The sequence below is a fragment of the Fringilla coelebs genome (genome assembly GCF_963513975.1).
Source record: "Fringilla coelebs genome assembly, chromosome: 26".
Taxonomy (NCBI): domain Eukaryota; kingdom Metazoa; phylum Chordata; class Aves; order Passeriformes; family Fringillidae; genus Fringilla; species Fringilla coelebs.
The window spans coordinates 1,729,577-1,749,929 of NC_140052.1; the positions used below are offsets into that span (position 1 = coordinate 1,729,577).

Below are 20,353 nucleotides of genomic sequence, written 5' to 3' on the forward strand. Positions count from 1 at the left end.
GTGACAAATGTAGGTGTCCTGTTTTTGGTTTTGCCAGATCGTTGTGATCCTTGTTTGTGAAAAGCAGGCTTAGTGCAAGCCATTTATGCCTTCATGGTGCCATGAATATCTAGGTGGCAACATTTGTACCTGCTTAAATGTAGGGCAGTACTGCTTACATGGTCCCAAATCTAGAACCTGTTCTTCCTTTGTGATCCCAAATCTGAATAGAAAATCCCATCAAAAAAACCTGGCCCGGTGTGTGACTGCAGCCAGATGTTGTTTGTCACTGCACTAAAAGCAAATACTTTTTTGTAAATGTATGTGAAGACAATTTTCTCTCATTTACAGACAATCAGGATGGCTGGGACGGAAAACAAGAAACTGAGGAGCGTTTTTTTGGAAGCCAGGATGTCTTGAATGAAAAAGACATGGAGTTGTTTCGAGATATTCAGGAACAAGCACTGCAGGTAAAGTTAAATGTAGCTGCTCATTCACAGTCTCAGAGCTGGGAAGACACTCCTGTGTGATGTCAAGTACTTTCATATTCTAGTTTTGAACCTCAGGAGCAGTTCATGTTTCTGTTCTTCACTGTTGAGTTAACAAGTTAGAAAATTACAAGACTCAAAGATTGTATTAAACTCCACTTTCAACTAATTTATATTTAAAACTATGACATGCAGCACTGTGAATGGTAGTGGAGACACATGCTATGATAATGTTTATTAATTCTTTCTTTTTGTGAATCACTTGGTTGCTTGAAGTGTGAGTGGTACTGGTTTTTAGTGTCAGAGAGCAATCTGCATCTTCCTAATTACCAGTGAGTTCGAGCAGGATGGACTGTCTAGATAAAAATGTTTTAATTTATTTAATCTTAAAAGTCTTTCACTTGGAAATTCATGAAAAAAACAAGGGTTTTTTTCCCCTTGCATAGAAAGTAGGGGTGACTGGGCCTCCTGATCCACAAGTCCGCTGCCCTTCTGTTATAGAATTTGGCAAATACGAAATCCAGACCTGGTACTCCTCCCCATATCCACAGGAATACTCAAGGTAAGACTCTTCTTTGTTCCTCTTCAGTGTTTGTGGGAAAGCTGTGCATAGAAATCTGGTGTTTCCTACATTTTGGTGTCTGAAAGATTCTTCTGCTGTGCTGCACATATAGTTGCTTTGTTGTTCTCTTGCTTGAGAACTGGGCAAATTGTCTAAACTGCAATGTCTTTGAACTTTATTCAGAAAGAGGAATTATTTGTAAGGACTATAGCTAGAGGAAGAAAATTAAGTGAAACTCTTTATTCTGCCATTTAATTAGAACATGTGGTCTGTCATGAGGAATTATTCCAGCTGTACAGACATTCCTTCTGAAGCCACAGAATAATATATAAATGGAGTTAAATCACAAGAATTTTGGGATGCTTGCATTCCAGTTGTTCATGTAGTATGTAAAACAGTTTTTAAGCAGATGGGCAGGTGGTGATGTGACCCATCACTCAGGGGTAGGGACAGACAGCTGGGATGTTGGCTGTGACAAGGAGGAGAAGAAGGGAATAGGAACTATTTATCTCATCCATCCTGCCATCCTTGGGAAAACTGGGAGGGGTTACTGTTTTTTTTCCTAGGATTTTAATCTATTTCTTCTGGCATAAGTTAATAATGTAAATGTAATTATGCAGGGCATTAAAGGCAATTTTTAAATATGCATTTGTGACAGAGTAAGTGTCATGACTTTAACTATGGTAATGTGGTTTTGCCCTCATTAGCACACACACAAGGTGAGTGTACAGAGGGTTTGTTTTCATCAAGCTCTTTATCAGCAGGAGTGAGGAAATTTATACAAAATCTCTTCAGTCTCTGGTCTTTATCTTTGCTTACAGGCTACCGAAGCTGTACCTTTGTGAATTCTGTCTAAAATATATGAAAAGCAGAACTATTCTCCAACAGCATATGAAAAAATGTGGGTGGTTTCATCCTCCAGCCAATGAAATTTACAGAAAAAATAATATATCAGTCTTTGAGGTAAGTGAGAAATTGAAGCTGCTTGCTCTTATCTATAAATTAGGGTCCTCAAAACCTAATGATGTGATGAATTTTTCATAGTGCTGAACATCTTCATTCTTGAAACACTGAAACTCCTGAGTTTCCAGGAATGAAGAACAACAAGCAAGCAGCCAGTAGGAACTGACCTTGTGTAAAGATAATTCATCTGTAAAACACAGAGGACTCACTTTGTAAAAATCTGGGGTTTTTATTTTACAAAAATTGATTTTAAGTTGTCTCTTAAGCTATTGAGTGTAACAGTGACTTGCTCACAGCCTCTGTTCTGTGGAAGTTTTAAGTCCTTGGAGATGCTGCCTGTGACAGAGAAGTCTTCTCTCATGTTAGGATATTTAAATGTACAGAGATACTTGTGTGAAACCTGTCCTTACATAACAGCAGATGGAGTGACAGCACTTTTCCTCGTGTCTCTAAGGTTGATGGCAATGTCAGCACTATCTACTGCCAGAATTTGTGCTTGTTAGCTAAACTCTTCTTGGATCACAAGACTCTCTATTATGATGTGGAGCCATTTCTTTTCTATGTGCTGACACAGAATGATGTTAAGGGCTGTCACCTTGTTGGCTACTTTTCCAAGGTGAGTATTTGGGTACAAATTGTTTGGTGTGATGAGCAGTGCTGTTTTGGATTCTTTAAATTGTTGTAATTTAGGTTCTTGCATTTTATATAATAAATTATGGAATACAGGTACAAACATCTGTTGCAACCAGGTTTTATTTCTATTGAATTTGGAGACCACCAGTTATTAAACCCAAATTTCCTGGAATATTGAATAGCTTCTACTTGCTAAGGAACTTGCACTGCAGCTTAGTGGTTAAAAAAACCTTTTCAAATTACTTCCTGCTCTTGGTGGAGATGGGGTACTGCTATTTGTGAGATAAACAGAATTACCAAGCAGTTCTATCTCACCTTTTGTACTATGTATACATTGCTTTCCTAACAAGTTTGGCAACTTTGCAATGGTTTGAAGCCTTTTATTTTTATTTTTATTTGAGGGAACAGGGACAAGATTTCAGCTAGAACTTTTCTTAAGGTTTTTATCCTTAATAATTTCAATTATTTAAAAATAGTTTTATTTGAAGCTTTTTCTTTAGTATTCAGAACAGCAGATATGAGACTAGATTTTGGTATGTTATGCTTGTAACATTTAAAGAATCACTGGAATATTGCACATTTCTGCAATGAGCTTCAGATTTATTCTTAGAATTCACCTTCTCTGCAGCCCATGTTCTTGACTGTATGCTATCTAAGCAAAAGGTTATGCCAAGTTTTCATTCTTTCTGCTTTTCTTATCTGGAATGATGGTAGAGCTTTAATATTGTCTTTTCAAAATCTTTCCTTGGCTTTATCATTCCTAAGAAACTTTGACTGTGGCTTCCTGTCTCACTTTTTTGATATAGAACCACTTAGGCACTTTTACAGAGCAACTTACACTATTTCTTACTGATCTGTTTTTTCAATATGATGCTTTTTTTTCCCAACAGGAAAAACACTGCCAACAGAAGTACAATGTTTCCTGTATAATGATTCTTCCACAATACCAGCGTAAGGGCTATGGCAGGTTCCTAATTGACTTCAGTAAGAAACTTTTTCTTTACTTTTTTTCAGTCTGTCTTGTCATATTTTAAAGGACTTAATAGTAGGAAGCAGGTATTTTTTAAAATAAAACACATTTCAGGACAAAGGCTTCTAAAGCTCACAAAATTCTCTGAACTTCACCATTTACTCTTTTTGTTGGAATTTCAGCTCTAAAGACAAATTGATCATTTTCCCCTTAATTCCAGTGTTTTCTGTGTAAGGTAAAAACTAAAGGCATGTGGCAGGATAGTGATTTTTACAGCAGAAGCTTTTCTTGTGTGCTCATGTAGTTTCATGTACAGAAAGCCAGCTGAAGGACTGCATGGTCTGTGGAAATCTTCAGCAGCTTGATTAGTGTCTTAAGCAAAACTGTCTTACATTTTAATTTCATTTTGAGAGCAATAAAACCAGACTTACTTAAGCTCTGAATACTCAGGTAATTCTGAGATTTGTATGTGTATCTCTGTAACATCAAGGGAAACTTCCCCTTTAACTCTACATTGTTTATTATGTTTATTATTATTATTATGATGGCCTAGGGCCATTTGTATGTCCATGTGGACATACAAATTTTAGAGTTCAGAGGAAAACTCAACTGGTAGAATTATATCAGAATGATGTCTTTTGTAGATAAGTTTTTGTTCTCCTGAAAATACTGGTGAAGCAAAAGAACTCAGTGATGTATCTTGAGAAATCAACAAATGCAGGTTATGGTAGAAAAGCACATTTGTCATCTTCTTTCATCCATCCCTCTTTGTCTCACTGGTAGAATAAAAGCTCTTGGCCTTTATTGAACCTGTGCAATGATCACAGTCTTAAATTAAGGAAATCTCTGCAAACAGAGCTTGGTACTCTCCAGTACGGTCCTGAAGTTTGCCAGTAGAGAATTTTCAAGAGAATTATTAGTCATATTAGTTTTAAGAGTGTGTTTTTCCTCTGTCATTTCCAAAGTTGCTATTGCAATTGTGCTTCAGGCTTGGTGTAATTTCTAGGTAGACACCTGCTGCCATCTCGTGGCATTACCTGCAGTCAGGCAGCAGAGTTCAGAAATGCCTTACTCAATCAATGAGTAACAGGAGCTCAAACAAGCAAATAAAACAACTCAAAGTATCCCTCAGAGTTGCCATCTGCATCTTGTAGGCAGCACTAAGCTGTTATATGAGGCCTTTGTAGAAGTGAGGGTAGAAACAGAAGGTAATATTTTGAAATTTTTTCTTCTGTGTCTTTTAGGCTATTTGCTTTCCAAGCGTGAGGGTCAAGCAGGATCCCCAGAGAAGCCCCTGTCGGACCTGGGGCGCCTGTCATACATGGCTTATTGGAAAAGTGTCATATTGGAGTGCCTTTATCATCAACGTGACAAGCAATTAAGCATCAAGAAATTGAGTAAGCTGACTGGAATCTGCCCTCAAGATATCACTTCCACTCTGCATCACCTACGAATGCTTGACTTCCGTAGTGATCAGTGAGTACAGGAGTCCCATTGTAATCCCAAATACCTTCAGATGGATTTCATTGAAATTTCATGGTGTTTGAAGACCAGTCACATCTAATAAACTTGATTTTATTAAGCATTTCAGTGTCCAAATGCTGAGACTGTGGTATTCATGGGCAATGCAAGAATCATTCAGTGCCAAAGCTGGTTCAGATGTCCAGCTGTGTAGCACTGCAGATGTGGAATTCCGAGCAAGTTGGTTTCTTGGTCATGTTTGCTTGGTATCCCTCAGCCAAATCAGTCTAATACACAAAGAAGAGCAACTTCCCTTCTCTAGAGGCAGATCTGCTCTTTATTTTCAGTCAAGGAGCAGACAGTTGGTTCCCTCCTTTTTCCTATTTCTCAAAAATGCCATAAACTGTGTGGAATGACATGGAAGGCTGGAAGAGTGGGACAGATCACTGGGAGAGATGAAGTGTGTTGGTATAGAATAGAGGTAGCCTGCTTTCTCAGCTGACAAGAAAGCAGGCTACTTCTGTTCTATACCAACACACTTCCCAATACTGGGAATTAAGACCATAGCAGTTTGGTGAGTGGGGTTGTATTCTGTTGTGTTTGTGTTAAAGTTGAAACTTCTTTGGAAAACTTGAGAATATTTTATGTTCTCATCTCCCAGTATACCTTTAACCCATGATATCTCTCTCAGACCCTTAAACAAAACGCACTGTGGTAGTGGGACTGCAACTTTTCTTGAGCAGTCCTTTTATTTTTCTTCAGTAGCTTTCACCTTATATTGCCCATTCCCCAAACAGTATAGCCCTTGCCCATAATAAAAATGATTCTCTGCAGCTGAATGTTATCCACAGAAGGATAATGGCTTCACCATTAACAAGAAGTGGGAAGGATTTTAATATTCCCTGAGTTGTGAGGTACTTTCTCTGGTACTGCAGATTGTACCATTTAATGAGTTCTGTTCTCTCTGAAGTTACTCATGGCAGCAGTGATTGAGAGAAAGATATTTTCTGTAATATATCTGTTTCACATTGCACCATGTGCAGTGTGTCACCTGTTACTGATCAGAGTTTTGTTATTGCTGTTCAGATTTGTGATCATCCGGCGTGAGAAGCTCATCCAGGAGCACATGGCAAAGCTCAGAACCAACGTCCGACCTATCGATGTGGATGCAGAATGCCTGCGTTGGACTCCTGTCATAGTTTCCAACTCAGTTGTCTCTGAAGATGAAGAAGAGGAAACAGAGGATGGGGAAAATGAAGAGCAGCAAAAGCAGAAAGAAAAGGATCCAGAGACCAGTGTAAGAGTGAATCTCTTATTTCTGTGTGGCGTGTCGTTTATCCCTCATGCTTTTGGAGGCAGAGCTGACAAAATTTCAAATGTGAAGCTTGTGCATTTGGCATAATCATAAAAAGCAATGCAGTCATGGTCAGTTTATGTATCTTTATAGTTTCAGATCAGAAAATAAAACTCGAGAAAGCATCAAGGCATAGTCTAGAGAACAATCCTTGAAGGGGTTGCACTCTTGCATCGGGTGGTGAGCACTGAGTAGAATACTAGGAGGAAAATTATCTGCTGTTACTGTATTTACATTAAACTAATCTTGCATTTTAATGGAAAAGTAGCTTCAAGTTTTTTCCTTTTTTTCTTGAAAATTGCATAAATACTGTGTTTGAATGTAGCAAGGTGAAGTCAGCATTCTGGCAAACCACTGAAGTGACTTGTTGGGAAGCTAAGTGAGGTATATTATCACCTCTGAGGAGAGGAGTAGCAATTAGCACTGCATTAATCTCCTAAAGTCAAATCTTTTTTTAATCCTGGATTTTTAAAAGTCAGTTTTGTTAAACTTTTCTGGCTTTTATCTCAAACACTTTTGTGGAATCAAATTCAGGATAGAAAATATAATCAGAAGTGTGAAATCTATTTGTTTTTATTTCAATCAGATGGTAAAATCTGTGTCATGGGAGAAGAAAGAGCAAGAGCCTTACTCACCAACAGAGAGTGAAAAAAAGCCAGACATTGTTGCTCCAGCCAATTCTACACGACCAAACAAGCACATTTTTTCCCTGGATAGTCTTCCTGCAAACAGTCAGCCATCACGAAGAGGTCGATGGAACCGCAAGAGCAAAAAAGTTCACGAGCCCTTTTGTGAGAAGGAGCCAGCATTGCCCATGGAGGAGAAAACAGCAGCTCCCAGTGGAAGGTGCAGTGAGTGTGAGGAAAAGTCAACAGCCTCACGAGGCAGGTGCAGTGACTGTGAGGAGAAGTCAGTGGCCTTGCAAGGAAGATGTGGTGAATGTGAGGAGAAATCTCCAGCCTCCAGAGGTCGGTATGCTGAAGATGATGAAAAATCTGCAGCTTCCCAGGGACAGTATGGCAAAGGTGAAAAATCTGCAGTTCCCCATCGGCAGCACGGTGAAGCTCTGGAAAGGTGGAGGGGCCAGTTGAAAAAGAACACAGAGCCACTGAAGTGTAGATTCCCAGAGGACTGCGAGAGGTTACCCCGGCGCTACAGCGACAGTGACAGGGGACTCCTGAGGTGTTTTAGTGAGAGCAGTGAAGAGGAGGATGATGAGCCTGTGAGTCCTCGATCAAGCTCTCCACCTGTTCTCACCAAGCCAACGTTGAAACGAAAGGTGTGTGCCTTGTGGCTGCTATCCACTCAGCTCTGTCTGTGTGTTAGGGCTTTCTGAAGGGTGGTGCAGTTCACAAGGACTGGATTGAGTGTACAGGGAGCACATGTTCAGTGTTCCACTGTATTTCCTGCTGACTTTATCTAGTGGTGAATCAGAGGTAGGAGATTGAGGAGTTTCTGAGTGTAGCCTTGATCTTGTGCTTTTGATTTTTCTTAGTTATTGAAGTTTTTCTCAGTCATACAAAATAGAAACAGATACAGTCCTGCTTATGAAAGAAGCCTGCAAAACACAAATGCTCTCTAAACAACTGAAATCAGAGTGTAAAGTCTTTGAAATGATTTACCATGGAGATGTGAATTCTATCAGTGTGTCTAAGCAAATGCTTTCTTCACTCAAAAGTTCTCTGCTGTATCATTTTTGCACCTCATTCTAAGGTATTCACATCTGTTCTGTAGTGTGTTCAAAGTTCCAGCTGTTTAAATTCTCACTAGTGGCAGGTGCCAGGCAGGATTTCTAGTGAATTCTGCATTCTCTGCTGTTTGTTTTGTATTTATCTCGTGTTTCGTTTCTACTGCACATGGTAAAATACCTTCTCTTTTGCCACCTTCCCCTCTCAGAAACCAATTCTTCACCGGAAGAGGCGGGTCCGCAAGCGCAAGCACCACAACAGCAGCGTTGTCACTGAAACCATCTCAGAAACCACAGAGGTGCTGGATGAACCATTTGAGGACTCAGACTCTGAACGACCAATGCCTCAATTGGAGCCTACATTTGAGATTGAGGAGGAGGAAGAGGAGGAGGAGGAGGATGAAGAGGAGGAGAGTGAGCTTTCATCCAGTGGATTCTTTCAGCACTTAGCCCAACCAGACACACTCAGGCACAGACCCTCTTCTAAGAGGAAGTCCAGAGATGAGGAGGAGTCTGATGACAATAATGGTATGTATGATGAAAATGTGATAGATTGTGTTGGGTGATGACAGCTCATGACAAAACCAGCTGCTTTCTTGGGCTTGTGACTTCCACCTGAAATGTAGGTGAGGCATAAATTAGCAGTCAGACTAGCCTCAGACATTCCCTATATGAAAACACGGTGCATACATTTCACTTTCTTATTGGCAATGACCTGATCCCAGCCTATCCTTTTGATTCAGCTTTCCTAATGGAATTAGTATCTGTGATTGTGGAAAAACCTATGCAGCAGAGTCACTCACAGAAATAAAAAGGAAATAAACTGGCAAGCCCCCAATTTTCCATAACAAAGGGAAATATTAAATTGCCTCTTCTGACATCCTCCTCTTCATCACATTGCGTGTTCACCCTCTCAGCTTCTCATATCTCCTTAAAGTTCTCTGAACCTTCAATTCATAAAACAAAGTAATTTGGTTGTTACTGGTTGCTTTGAGTCCAGTGACAATTCTGAAGTCAAATCTGTCATTCAGACACTCCATTAGCAACCTTCTTTATTAGATGTCCTGTTGGTTTGATGGGCAAAGCAGTCAGTGAAATAAAGATTAACAACTGCGTGCAAAACAAGTATGGTGCCATAATCCCACAAGAAAAAAATGTTGCCTCATTAATTGATGACTTTGAATTAGGCTGTGTTGCAGCAATTAACAAATGGTTCATATTAAGACTATTTTAATCATAACTGTGAGGTAGAAATGTTTATAGGAATCTTAGAAATATTTTTGGAGGTTTTCCTATCACTACAGAAACCTGCTTGTGATTTTTTTTACTTTTCTTTTTATAACTTTCTGACTAGGGGCCAGATTTTTCTGCTGAGAACTTAATGTCTGGCTGAGGCAGTGCATTGAAAGTGTTTTAAGATTTCCCTGAAATGCAACATTGCAGTTTCTTAAATGGGTGTCTGATGAAAATTTGGATGGGTTCTGATTTCTGTCAGGACAGCAGTGAGAATGGATAGTGTAGGATGGTGATTTGAGGCAAGTTTTTAGTAAGGGTTAGGCATTCTGGAACACAGAAGGTGTTCTGAGATCAAAACCAAGATTTGTTTCTCTCCATTCTACCAAATTGTGCAATTTGTGTTGTGTAGGGGAAGATGAAGCTTGGTAATGGCTGAGCTGTATTATTTTGCTTTTCTTAATTCTACATGTAAGTTTTACTGTGATTGTGGGAAATCTAATCATCTGTAGCAGATACCAAATGTGGGAGACAGGGAGGAGAAATAGTGATTTGTTTTTTAAGAGGTGGTTTTATTTCTAAGGGTTGAAGTGTTAATGCTTTAATGAATACTATGAAAATAGTGTTACCTTCTTTCTGTACCTTCTTTCTGCCTGACTGTGGCAAACCTTTTCTTTATGCACATTCCAAATACTTATTTTTGGATGGCATAAGGAGTTATTGATTTTTAAATTCAGTTTTAATTTTTTAATACCCAGAATTTTTTCAGAATGCTTATCATTGCAGGGAGGTATTTAAAGTAAATGCCTGTCTGAGCAAAGGGCAAGAGTAACTCAGCTTTTTACAGTTGTATAAAATGGCACTGAGTGTCCTAATTGACAGGTTCAAACCAAGATTAATTCAGGGAATGCCTTATGTTATTCAGTAAGTTCTCAGTAAGTGATCACATTCCTTTCTAATAAGCTCTGAACCTGTTTGAGTGTTTGGAAAGTCACTGAAATGCAAATCTTGCTTTGACAAATAAAAAATGAAAGAGAAATTCAGCTTCCTGTTAATGATTTCTTCAATTCAAAAAATTACTAGCCAAATCCAGGCATCTGTGTATTTCTATTGGCATTAAAAAGCATAAGGCTATGAAAAATGTGAAATTAATTCCTTTCTTAAGCAGATGCACAGATCTAAATGGAAACATGCTTTTATTGCAACTTCATATGTTCCTGTACGCTGCAACACATTCATTTATAAACATTTTATAAATAAAATTTGTATTTTCAGGACTTTATTACATAGCTTAGAGCTTAATTTGAATTGTGTATTAAAAGCTCAGAGCTTTGAACATGGAAAATCTCTAAAACATTGATGTTCTTAGAAAATGTAATGCGCAGCATGCTCCAAATGAGCAGACCTTGATCCTTCTAAACTAATATTTCTAAGCTAATAAATAAATTCTAATAAATTTCTGAGTTAATATTGAAGTTGATAAACATGTTGGGTGTGCTTGGGAAGGCTTTCATGAATGCTTAGGTCAAACAAAAATGTTTGAACAGTGTCTTTCAATTTGTATTTTCAGGTAACCCACCCTTGAAACCGTTATCTATGCTGAGGAATAGTGAAGCAAAAGATTCTTCACTTGAGCCAGATACTTCCACACCTGTGAAAAAGAAGAAGGGATGGCCAAAAGGGAAAAGCAGAAAACCAGTCCACTGGAAGAAAAGGCCTGGTCGAAAACCAGGATTTAAACTGAACCGGGAGGAGGTGCCGCTGTCAGCTCAGGATGAGATGGTTGATGAGGTGGTGGCTAATTCAAAAGCAGGGCGGAAATCCAAACTTGCAGATAAAGAAGAATGTGTTGAGCAGAAGGACCTGCCTCTCGCTGAGGAAAGGAAAGAGGAAGATGTGAATATGGAAGCAGAAGAGGTAGGGGAGGGAGAAGAGGAAGACACAGGCAGCAGTGAGGTAAGAGCAGTTTCTCCTGTGGACAGCAACAGCAGTCCAGTGCCAGAAGTAAAAGAACCTGAGATAGAAGAGGAGGTAGAGGAGAAGCCACGGATTTTGGAAGAGCAGAGGCAATCAGAAGAAGAGCAGCAAGAATTAGATGAACCTGAACATGACCATGAGGAAGAAGAGGAAGTTGCAGTAGTGACAAATCAAAACGAAGATCATGATGCTGATGATGAAGATGATGGTCATCCAGAGTCTTTGAAGAAAAAAGAGTTGGAGGAGCAGCCTGTTAAAGAAGGGGTGAAGGAGGAGCCTCAGGTGCAAGAATGTTTTTTAGAAACAAGCATCCCAAGCAATAGAGAGGATGCAAAGGAAAAAGATGAAGCAGAGGCAGATTCTGAGGAAGAGCAGGCTTCCAATGAGACATCAGTGGGCTCAGAGCACGTCCCTGGGTCTGAAGATGATCACGAAGAAGAGCAAAGTAATAAAGAGGGGTTAATTGAATTAAAGGAAGAGGAGGAGATCCCTCATAGTGAACTAGATCTTGAAACTGTTCAAGCAGTCCAGTCCTTGACACAGGAGGAAAGCAATGAGCATGATGTAGCTTACCAGGACTGTGAAGAGACTCTTGCAGCTTGTCAGACTTTGCAGAGTTATACCCAGACCGAGGAGGATCCTCAGATCTCGATGGTTGAAGATTGCCAGGCCTCAGAACACAACAGTCCAATATCCTCCGTTCAGTCCCACCCCAGCCAGTCTGTGCGTTCTGTCAGCAGCCCAAACGTGCCTGCCCTGGAGAGCAGCTACACACAGATCAGTCCTGAGCAAGGATCCCTGTCCGCACCCTCTATGCAGAACATGGAGACCAGCCCCATGATGGATGTGCCTTCAGTATCGGACCACTCCCAGCAGGTGGTGGATAGTGGCTTCAGTGACCTTGGCAGCATTGAGAGCACTACAGAGAATTATGAAAACCCCAGCAGCTATGACTCCACTATGGGAGGCAGCATTTGTGGAAATAACTCTTCCCAGAGCAGCTGTTCATACGGAGGACTGTCTTCTTCTAGCAGCCTCACTCAGAACAGTTGTGTTGTCACTCAGCAAATGGCAAACATTGGCAGCAGTTGCAGCATGATGCAGCAAAACAGCGTCCAGCCTGCAGCAAACTGCAATATCAAGTCACCTCAGAGCTGTGTAGTAGAAAGGCCCCCGAGTAACCAGCAACCAGCAACACAGCCACAGCAGCAGCAGCCTCAGTCCCAGCAGCCACAGCCGCCACCTCCACCGCAGCAGCAGCCTCCGTTATCTCAGTGTAGCATGAACAACAGCTTCACCCCGGCGCCCATGATCATGGAAATACCCGAATCAGGCAGCACTGGCAACATAAGCATCTATGAGAGGATTCCAGGGGATTTTGGTGCCGGGAGCTATTCACAACCATCAGCCACGTTCAGTTTAGCCAAGTTGCAGCAGCTGACGAACACCATTATGGACCCTCATGCCATGCCTTATAGCCATTCTCCTGCTGTGACTTCCTATGCAACCAGCGTTTCTCTCTCCAACACAGGGCTGGCCCAGCTGGCTCCGTCTCACCCCCTGGCCGGCACCCCACAAGCACAAGCCACCATGACACCCCCACCAAACCTGGCCTCCACCACCATGAACCTCACCTCCCCTCTGCTCCAGTGTAACATGTCCGCCACCAACATCGGCATCCCGCACACGCAGAGGCTGCAGGGCCAGATGCCGGTCAAGGGCCACATCTCCATCCGCTCCAAATCCGCCCCCCTGCCCTCTGCCAGCGCCCACCAGCAGCAGCTGTACGGCCGCAGCCCCCCGGCCGTGGCCATGCAGGCCGGCCCCCGGACCTTGGCCGTGCAGCGCGGCATGAACATGGGCGTCAACCTGATGCCCACGGCGCCCTACAACGTCAACTCCATGAATATGAACCTGAACGCCATGAACAGCTACAGGATGACGCAGCCCATGATGAACAGCAGTTACCATAGCAATCCTGCCTACATGAATCAGACAGCACAGTATCCTATGCAGATGCAGATGGGAATGATGGGGAGCCAGGCCTATACCCAGCAGCCTATGCAGCCAAATCCTCACGGGAACATGATGTACACTGGTCCCTCCCATCACAGCTACATGAACGCTGCTGGGGTGCCCAAGCAGTCTCTTAATGGACCATACATGAGAAGATGAGCAAGATCAACTTGCATCCTAAAAACTGAAATAAATATAAATAAAGGAACCTTTTATACTGACGAACCAGAGAAAATGGACCTTTTTCCAGTTAAAATATTGCTGTAGATTTAGAGGGATTTTCTTTGGTTTATTTTATTTTTTAGGAAGCCTGGTCTTTATTTTTTTGATTTTCGTTTGTTTGTTTGTTTTTTTCTTTTCTTCACAATCGTCAAACATTTTACAGCTAAAATCACTTACAGATGTTTTTTAGAGGGGAAACATGCACAAAATCTTCTCATAATTTAAAAAGAGCCTTACTTTGCTGACAAAGTGGACAGACTATGTGTAACGTGAAATCATCTTCCTAAATTTTTTTTCAATATATGTCCTTTTCCCTCCCCTGTGCCCCTCTGTATGCAGTTTCTAGTGCTGCAGCCATGTAAAATGTTTGACATCTCAAAGAATAAAAACCCTTCCCTCTAAACCCCACCTAACATTTCCTACTTCTAGCAGGAGGCACTTATTGGGAGATTTGGAAGGGGACACAGAGGATAAAGGAAAATCTTTATTTCTGCAAGTCAGGAAAAAGCTTTAATTTTCCTTGACTCCCTCACCCTCAGTAAAATTTGGAGTTAAGTGTAAACAATAAACCATTCACATTGGTGTTTTTGTAGATGAGTTAATTGAAATTGTATGTTTTATGCTGAAAATATAATGTAACTTTAAAAATGATCCCGTTCACCACCCAGACGTGCACGTGAACACACGTGTGCATGCACGCACACACGTTCTGTCACTGAACTGCTGGAAGCATCTCAAGAGAGAACTTGTTCTGTATCCCTTCTGCAGTGGTGAAGAGGACAGGGTGGGTAATGGTCTGTTAGGACAAGAAAATGGTTCCAGGCTCTCCTGGTGACCAGCCACGGCTCTGAGACCCCAGACTGCTTTAGTCCACGCTTGGAAACGCTGAGGGTTTTGCTTCTGAGCCTTTGGAGTCAGGCTGAGCTCAGAAGCAGCTGTTTCCAGTTAATCTCTTGGCTTGGGAAATGCTGGAAGAAAAAGGAATTGTGCGTGTGGTGACTGGGCTGAGGAGCCTGTGGTGTCCTTGTCACCCTCCCGTTCCTGGGCTGGGCTAGGAAGTTGCTGAATGTGCCGCTTTCTGGGGGTCAGGGATGTTTTTCCTGATTCCCTTACTGTGTTTGATATCCATTTTGTAGAAATAGCCACACATTTGATCCAGTGTGGGGAAAAGAAGGGAATCAGCCTCTTTTTCAGCAGTGAAACCGTCCCAACACCGTAGCAGGATCTCTAGGCGGCAGGATTTTGCTGTTTAGCGCTGCAAAATCCACTTGACATTAATTTTGGCTACACTGCTGGCATGTCACCCAATACAAAAAGGGACAACCCTTTAATGTAAAGTTCTTTTTTTTATTGTATGTGAAGTAGAAATGCAGACACATTAATAAGACTAATTCCTTTTGTTTTTAAACCAAAAGAATCTAAAAGTTGGGGTTTCTTCAGATGCACTAAAATGGACTTTTCCTCCAGTAACTGCTAACCATAAAAGGCAGAATTCAAAGGACTTCCACTTTTTATTTCTGTTTAGTTTTGAGCATGTACAAGGCTGTGTAGGACCCCATTTCTCTGTATATACTATTCCAGTTCCAAATAACCCGTGTAGAAAGCGCACTGTGCTGCCCTCTCTTCTTAGATCTTCAGCTGTGTCGCTGCTTCCTGGGGGTGGGGGTGGCTCTGAGACAGGAGGAGAAGCTGTTGAAATGAGGGCCATGAGTTTAGTTTGTTTGCCTTTATGTTTGGTTTGGTTTTGTATGGGTTTTTTTATCAATTGGGCAGCTCCCTTTTCCACAAACCTTTGTGACTGTAGAACTATTGTAGAAAAAAAAAGTTCTTTTCTATATATAAAAAGAAATTATCCAACGCAGTAATATTGGTACCTACCATTTTTTCACTTCTGTTTAAAAAAAAATGTATTTTTAGCAAGATAACTTGGGTAATCTTCTAAAAGAAATTAAAAAAAAAACTCACTGTTAGTGACTTCGATGCCTTTTAAAAATAAGAGCTTTTTCATTTCATTCCATCTTTAAAATTTTTTATCTTTGTTGTAGAATATTAAAAACTATTTTAAGAAAGATAAAATTCTCTTTAAAGAGATCTCTAGAGTGTGTGAATAGGAGCTCCAGATGCCTCTAAAAGCCGCATGTACAAATGAAGCTGAGTCTATTCCTGTCTGTTTATATTTGCTTTTCCTGTTTTGTAACCTCTTTGTACTTTGTTCATGGTGACTTGTAAGCTAAGGGGAAGGGGGTGCCTAGATGCCTTTGTAATTCTCCATGTCATACGCTCCTGGCTGGATGGTCTCCCTTCCTCTCCTTGTATGTAATATCACTTTTTTTTCCCCTTTCTAGCAAGTACTTTCAAAAGAACTCTGTACATTTTAACATAAAAAAAATAAATTATGTTGAGCCATTTTGGATGTCAGTTGTGCGTGTAAATTTTTTTTTCTTCCATTGGAGTGGTGAATGTTGTCCCTGGGAGCGTGATTCCCTTTTCACTGGAAGAGAATTCAACTTCTGAGATCTTTTGATCATGTTCATTTTTATCTAGAATTTCCAATCAGAGAAAAAGAAGAACAAACTTGAAGCTTTTCCAGAAATCACCACCTTCAAATTCCTCTCTGCCAAGGTGACCAAAACCCAGTGTGCTCCTGGTTTCCATCAGCTTCAATTTGTAATTTTAGCTTGCATCCTTTAAAACTGGCAGTGTGTGTTGGGAGTTTCCTCCATCCCCTTCAGCTGCTCTTTCATCTGGAATGAGAACCTTGAATGGGAGGAGGAGGAGGAGGAGAATTTTCCCCGGCAAGGCTTCCCTGCAGCTTTAAGGCACGGTTGGATCGTTGGGATGCGTTCTGCATTCTGCACAAGCTCAGGGCTCTGAGGACGCTAGAGGGAAGCACAGTTCCAGCCTGGGTGTGATCAGTGCTTGAATTTCAATGTCAAGAATCCTCAGCAGAGCCCCTGCCTCGCCCTGTGGCCACCAGAACCTTCCAAAGGCTTTCCCACAGATGGGCTCTCACGAGGTTGTCTTCAAGAAGCCAACCTGTTTCTAACAAGCATTATTTGATCAAATATCAGGCTGAATTGTCTTCAAGAAGGCAACCTGTCTATAAAAAGCATTATTTGATCAAATAACAGGCTGAATTGTTAACTGGTTGTTAATTAAGAAGTAATAACAAAATACCCAGCCTCAGTTTGTGTGGGCTGACTTGATGACAGCCACACTTGGTTGGAGCTATGAACTAGGTTGTAGCCATGATATTTTATGAAAAATCCTTTCCTTAGGATTTTCCCTCCTGAGAAGCTGAGAGGCCTCAGGAACAAAATGATTGTCTGCTGCTGTGGGATGCAACAGGTGGGTCTGGGATTGGTCTCATGTGGTTGTTTCTAATTAATGGCCAACCCCAGCCCAGCTGTGTCAGTCCAAACCTTTGTTATTCATTCTTAGCCAGCCTCCTGATGAAATCCTTTCTTCTATTCTTTTAGTATATTTTTTAATATATCATAAAATAATAAATCAGCCTTCTGAACATGGAGTCAACTTTCTCATCCCTTCCCTCATCCTGGGACCCCTGCAATCACCGTCACACTAGGTGACCTCTTTTTTAGTGTCTTGACAAACTATCAAATCCTACCAGCAGAGAATGGTTTGGGTTGTATTTGGTTTGGTTTGGTTTAGTTTAGTTTAGTTTAGTTTAGTTTAGTTTAGTTTAGTTTAGTTTGGTTTAGTTTGGTTTAGTTTAGTTTAGTTTAGTTTAGTTTAGTTTAGTTTAGTTTAGTTTAGTTTAGTAGAATTGCCAAGCCAATCAGGTTTGCAATCTGGCTGTTTTGCAGAGCACCAAGCCCTGGTGGCAGCAGGGTGAGAGCAGCGGCTCCCGCGGTTCTGCAGCGCACAGGGATCCCCCCGGGCAGAGCTGCTCTGTTCAGCACTCTCAGCTCTGCTCCAGCTGAACCAAAGTCTCTGCTCCCAGCTCTCAATATGCAGGGAAGAGTTTGAATGCAACCTAAACTGCTGCCTGGGAGACTGGAATTGGGGTTTTTGAGAGAAATTAACTGAAAGGGGAATGATCTGAAAGGGTTTTGGCAGTTCTGAAAGCTCACCAGCGAGATAATTCAGAAACAGCGAAAAAGAGCTGAACCATCTTAATTAGCAGAGGGAGAGAGCTCCTTGCTGAGATCCAATCTCTGCAAGTAACAGAGGAATGCAGACTGACAGAGGCAGACCAGGTTTACAGCAGCTGAGGTGAGGCTGCAGCATCTTTTATCATCACAGCTCGTCAGCCAGAATCATTCACCTAAAAATAGACGCCTGAAGTTGAGCTTTGAATGTAAAATTCTTTTGCCCTGAATACAGAGAATCTCAGCAGCTTCACCAAATGTTGATTTTTCACCTAGAGCAAGGCAGGACTCCAGCTACGTGCTTTATCTCTTGAAACAGGTGCAGAAACACCTTGAAGCAGAGAGAGTCAGGAATTTGTTTCCATGTTTCCTTCTTTTTGGAGAGGTTCCATTCTCTTGGACAGCTCTGGCACATGATGATGACCCCGTTCATTTTGTGTCATCATTTTCCTAAGGGTTCCTCTGTCAGTATTTGTTTGCTCTCCCTTGCCCTGTGAACTCTGGATAGTGACTGTTGTCAGTCTGTCAGTCTGTCATTTGTGTCACAGAGTGTGGCTGAGGTAACAGAGTTATCACAGTAAAAAAATCTGTGTTCAAGGAATAAGTGATAAATATGGTGCTGTGTGACAAATAAATAAAATTACTGAAACTCTTCTACTGCCATGTTGGCTAACATATGCACATGGTACCTTTCAGCTAAAGGAGAAAGTCTGCTTACTGAAATTGTCATCTACAGTATTTTATTTTTTATTTTATTTTATTTATTATTTTATTTTATTTATTATTTTATTTTATTTTATTTTATTTTATTTTATTTTATTTTATTTTATTTTATTTTATTTTATTTTATTGTCTATGCAAATAAACTCATCGTATCAGCTCAGTTCAGTCATCCACAAATGCCACAAATAAAATTTTATTTTATTGACTATACAAAAAGACTTGTCCTATCAGCTCAGTTCAGTTCAGTCACCCACAAATGCTTGGTGGATGCTTCTTCAGGAAGAGCTGGGCTGTTGCTGGTCACCAGATTCCCTGGGTCAGGGCTGCAGGCAGTCCCTCTGGGAGGAGCTGTTCCCCAGGGGAGCAGCCTCAGCCTGCCGTGTGTTCCCTCCCGATAAAAACCTCCTGCAGTCTGAAGTAAGACTGCAGCTACTTTGGGAGTGTCCTTGTCCTCCTTTGCATCGTGCTCTGGAGACCAAAGCAAAGCTCAGAAAGAGATCCTGAGTACAGACAGCAAGGGGTCAGCAGGTGGTGGCTGAAAGGCTGGGGACAAAGGAAAGTACAGAAAAAAAAACAGAGTATTTCGAGGCCATTGCAGACACCCTTGATCATTTCTGCCCATCCAGCTGTGCCACAGGCACTTTGAGCTGTTTGGAAACCTGACTGCTGCCCACAAGAACCTTCAGCACGGATTCTGGGTCAGGAAATGCAAGCAGGAGATGTTGGTGCAGAGGGAAGATGGAAAAGGGGTTGTGATGTTATAGGGTAGAACTGTCTGGAAGCTCTGACAGCTTCTGTACAAGTGTGACAGTGATCACAGGGGTCCCAGGATGAGGGAAGGGATGAGAAGGTTGACTCCATGTTCAGAATATATACTTTATGATATATATTATATTAAAAACTATACTAAAAGAATAGAAGAAAGGATTTCATCAGAAGGCTGGCTAAGAATAGAAAAGGAATGAATAACAAAGGTTTGGACTGACACAGCTGGGCTGGGATTGGCCATTAATTAGAAACAACCACATGAGACCAATCCCAGCTCCACCTGCTGCATCCCACAGCAGCAAACAATCATTTTGTTCCTGAGGCCTCCCAGTTTCTCAGGAGGAAAAATCCCAAGGGAAGGATTTTCCATAAAACATGTCAGTGACATACAACTGGACATAACTGTGCCATAGTCAGGGGCTGAAGAATACAAGAGTGCTCCAGGTAAAGTGATGAGGAAAATGAGCTTTAACAGGGAAACATTTCTAGCCCTGGGAAAGTGCAGCCATCTCTCAGCTGCTCTGGTAAAAACTGTTCATCAGCTCAAGTGCACCTTCCTTTTCTGGGCATGGCAGGTGATGCTTTTGGTGTCTTTCAGGCCATACCTGAAGTGCATTAGATCAATAATCCCTCTGATTAGGGATTAGATTAGGGATTAGATTAGGGATTAGATGGAGTCTAAACCTGGGACTATCTGAAGTCCTGCTGGGTAATTCTCTGCTCTGCTTCGTGGCAAGGCAGGGACTAAGTGTAATTTTGCAATTCATGTGTTTAGTTAAGCAGTGCACTGGGCCACAAGGACAGGGGTTTGGGAATAATGCCATGGCCAGGAACGTATTTTGAAAGTTCCTTGCACCTCATCTTCCCCTCAGCACCCCTTTCCAGCATGAACCTGTGCTTTAAGAGCCTCTAGAGAAGGAGACTGGGCCCAAGCCATAGAATCAGAATAGTTTGGACTGGAAGGAACCTTAAAGATCCTCCTGTTCCACCACCCTGCTGTGCACAGGGACACCTTCCACCCACAGGGGCTGCTCTGAGTTCCATCCAGTCTAGCTTTGAACCTTTCCATGGGTGGGACAGCCACAAATTCTCTGGGCAGCCCATGACAGTGCCTCACCACCTTCACAGGAAAGAATTTTATTCTCACCTGTGAACTAGGCCTGTTCTCTGTCAGCGTGGAGTCATTCCCCCCTGTCCTGGCACTA

General features: G+C 41.6%; 1 protein-coding gene across 1 annotated transcript in view; it reads left to right on the forward strand.

The window, feature by feature from the left end:
- Positions 1-15,958, forward strand: part of KAT6A (lysine acetyltransferase 6A) — a 31,186-nt gene extending 15,228 nt beyond the window's left edge. The window contains exons 9-18 of the mRNA XM_084221959.1: positions 331-449; positions 914-1,029; positions 1,851-1,992; positions 2,447-2,608; positions 3,516-3,609; positions 4,840-5,071; positions 6,143-6,353; positions 6,997-7,689; positions 8,307-8,625; positions 10,901-15,958. Of these exons, the coding sequence (XP_084078085.1) occupies positions 331-449; positions 914-1,029; positions 1,851-1,992; positions 2,447-2,608; positions 3,516-3,609; positions 4,840-5,071; positions 6,143-6,353; positions 6,997-7,689; positions 8,307-8,625; positions 10,901-13,482 (4,670 nt within the window). The 3' untranslated portion in view covers positions 13,483-15,958. The remainder of the gene's footprint in view (positions 1-330; positions 450-913; positions 1,030-1,850; positions 1,993-2,446; positions 2,609-3,515; positions 3,610-4,839; positions 5,072-6,142; positions 6,354-6,996; positions 7,690-8,306; positions 8,626-10,900) is intronic.
- The last annotated feature ends 4,395 nt before the right edge of the window (positions 15,959-20,353 follow it).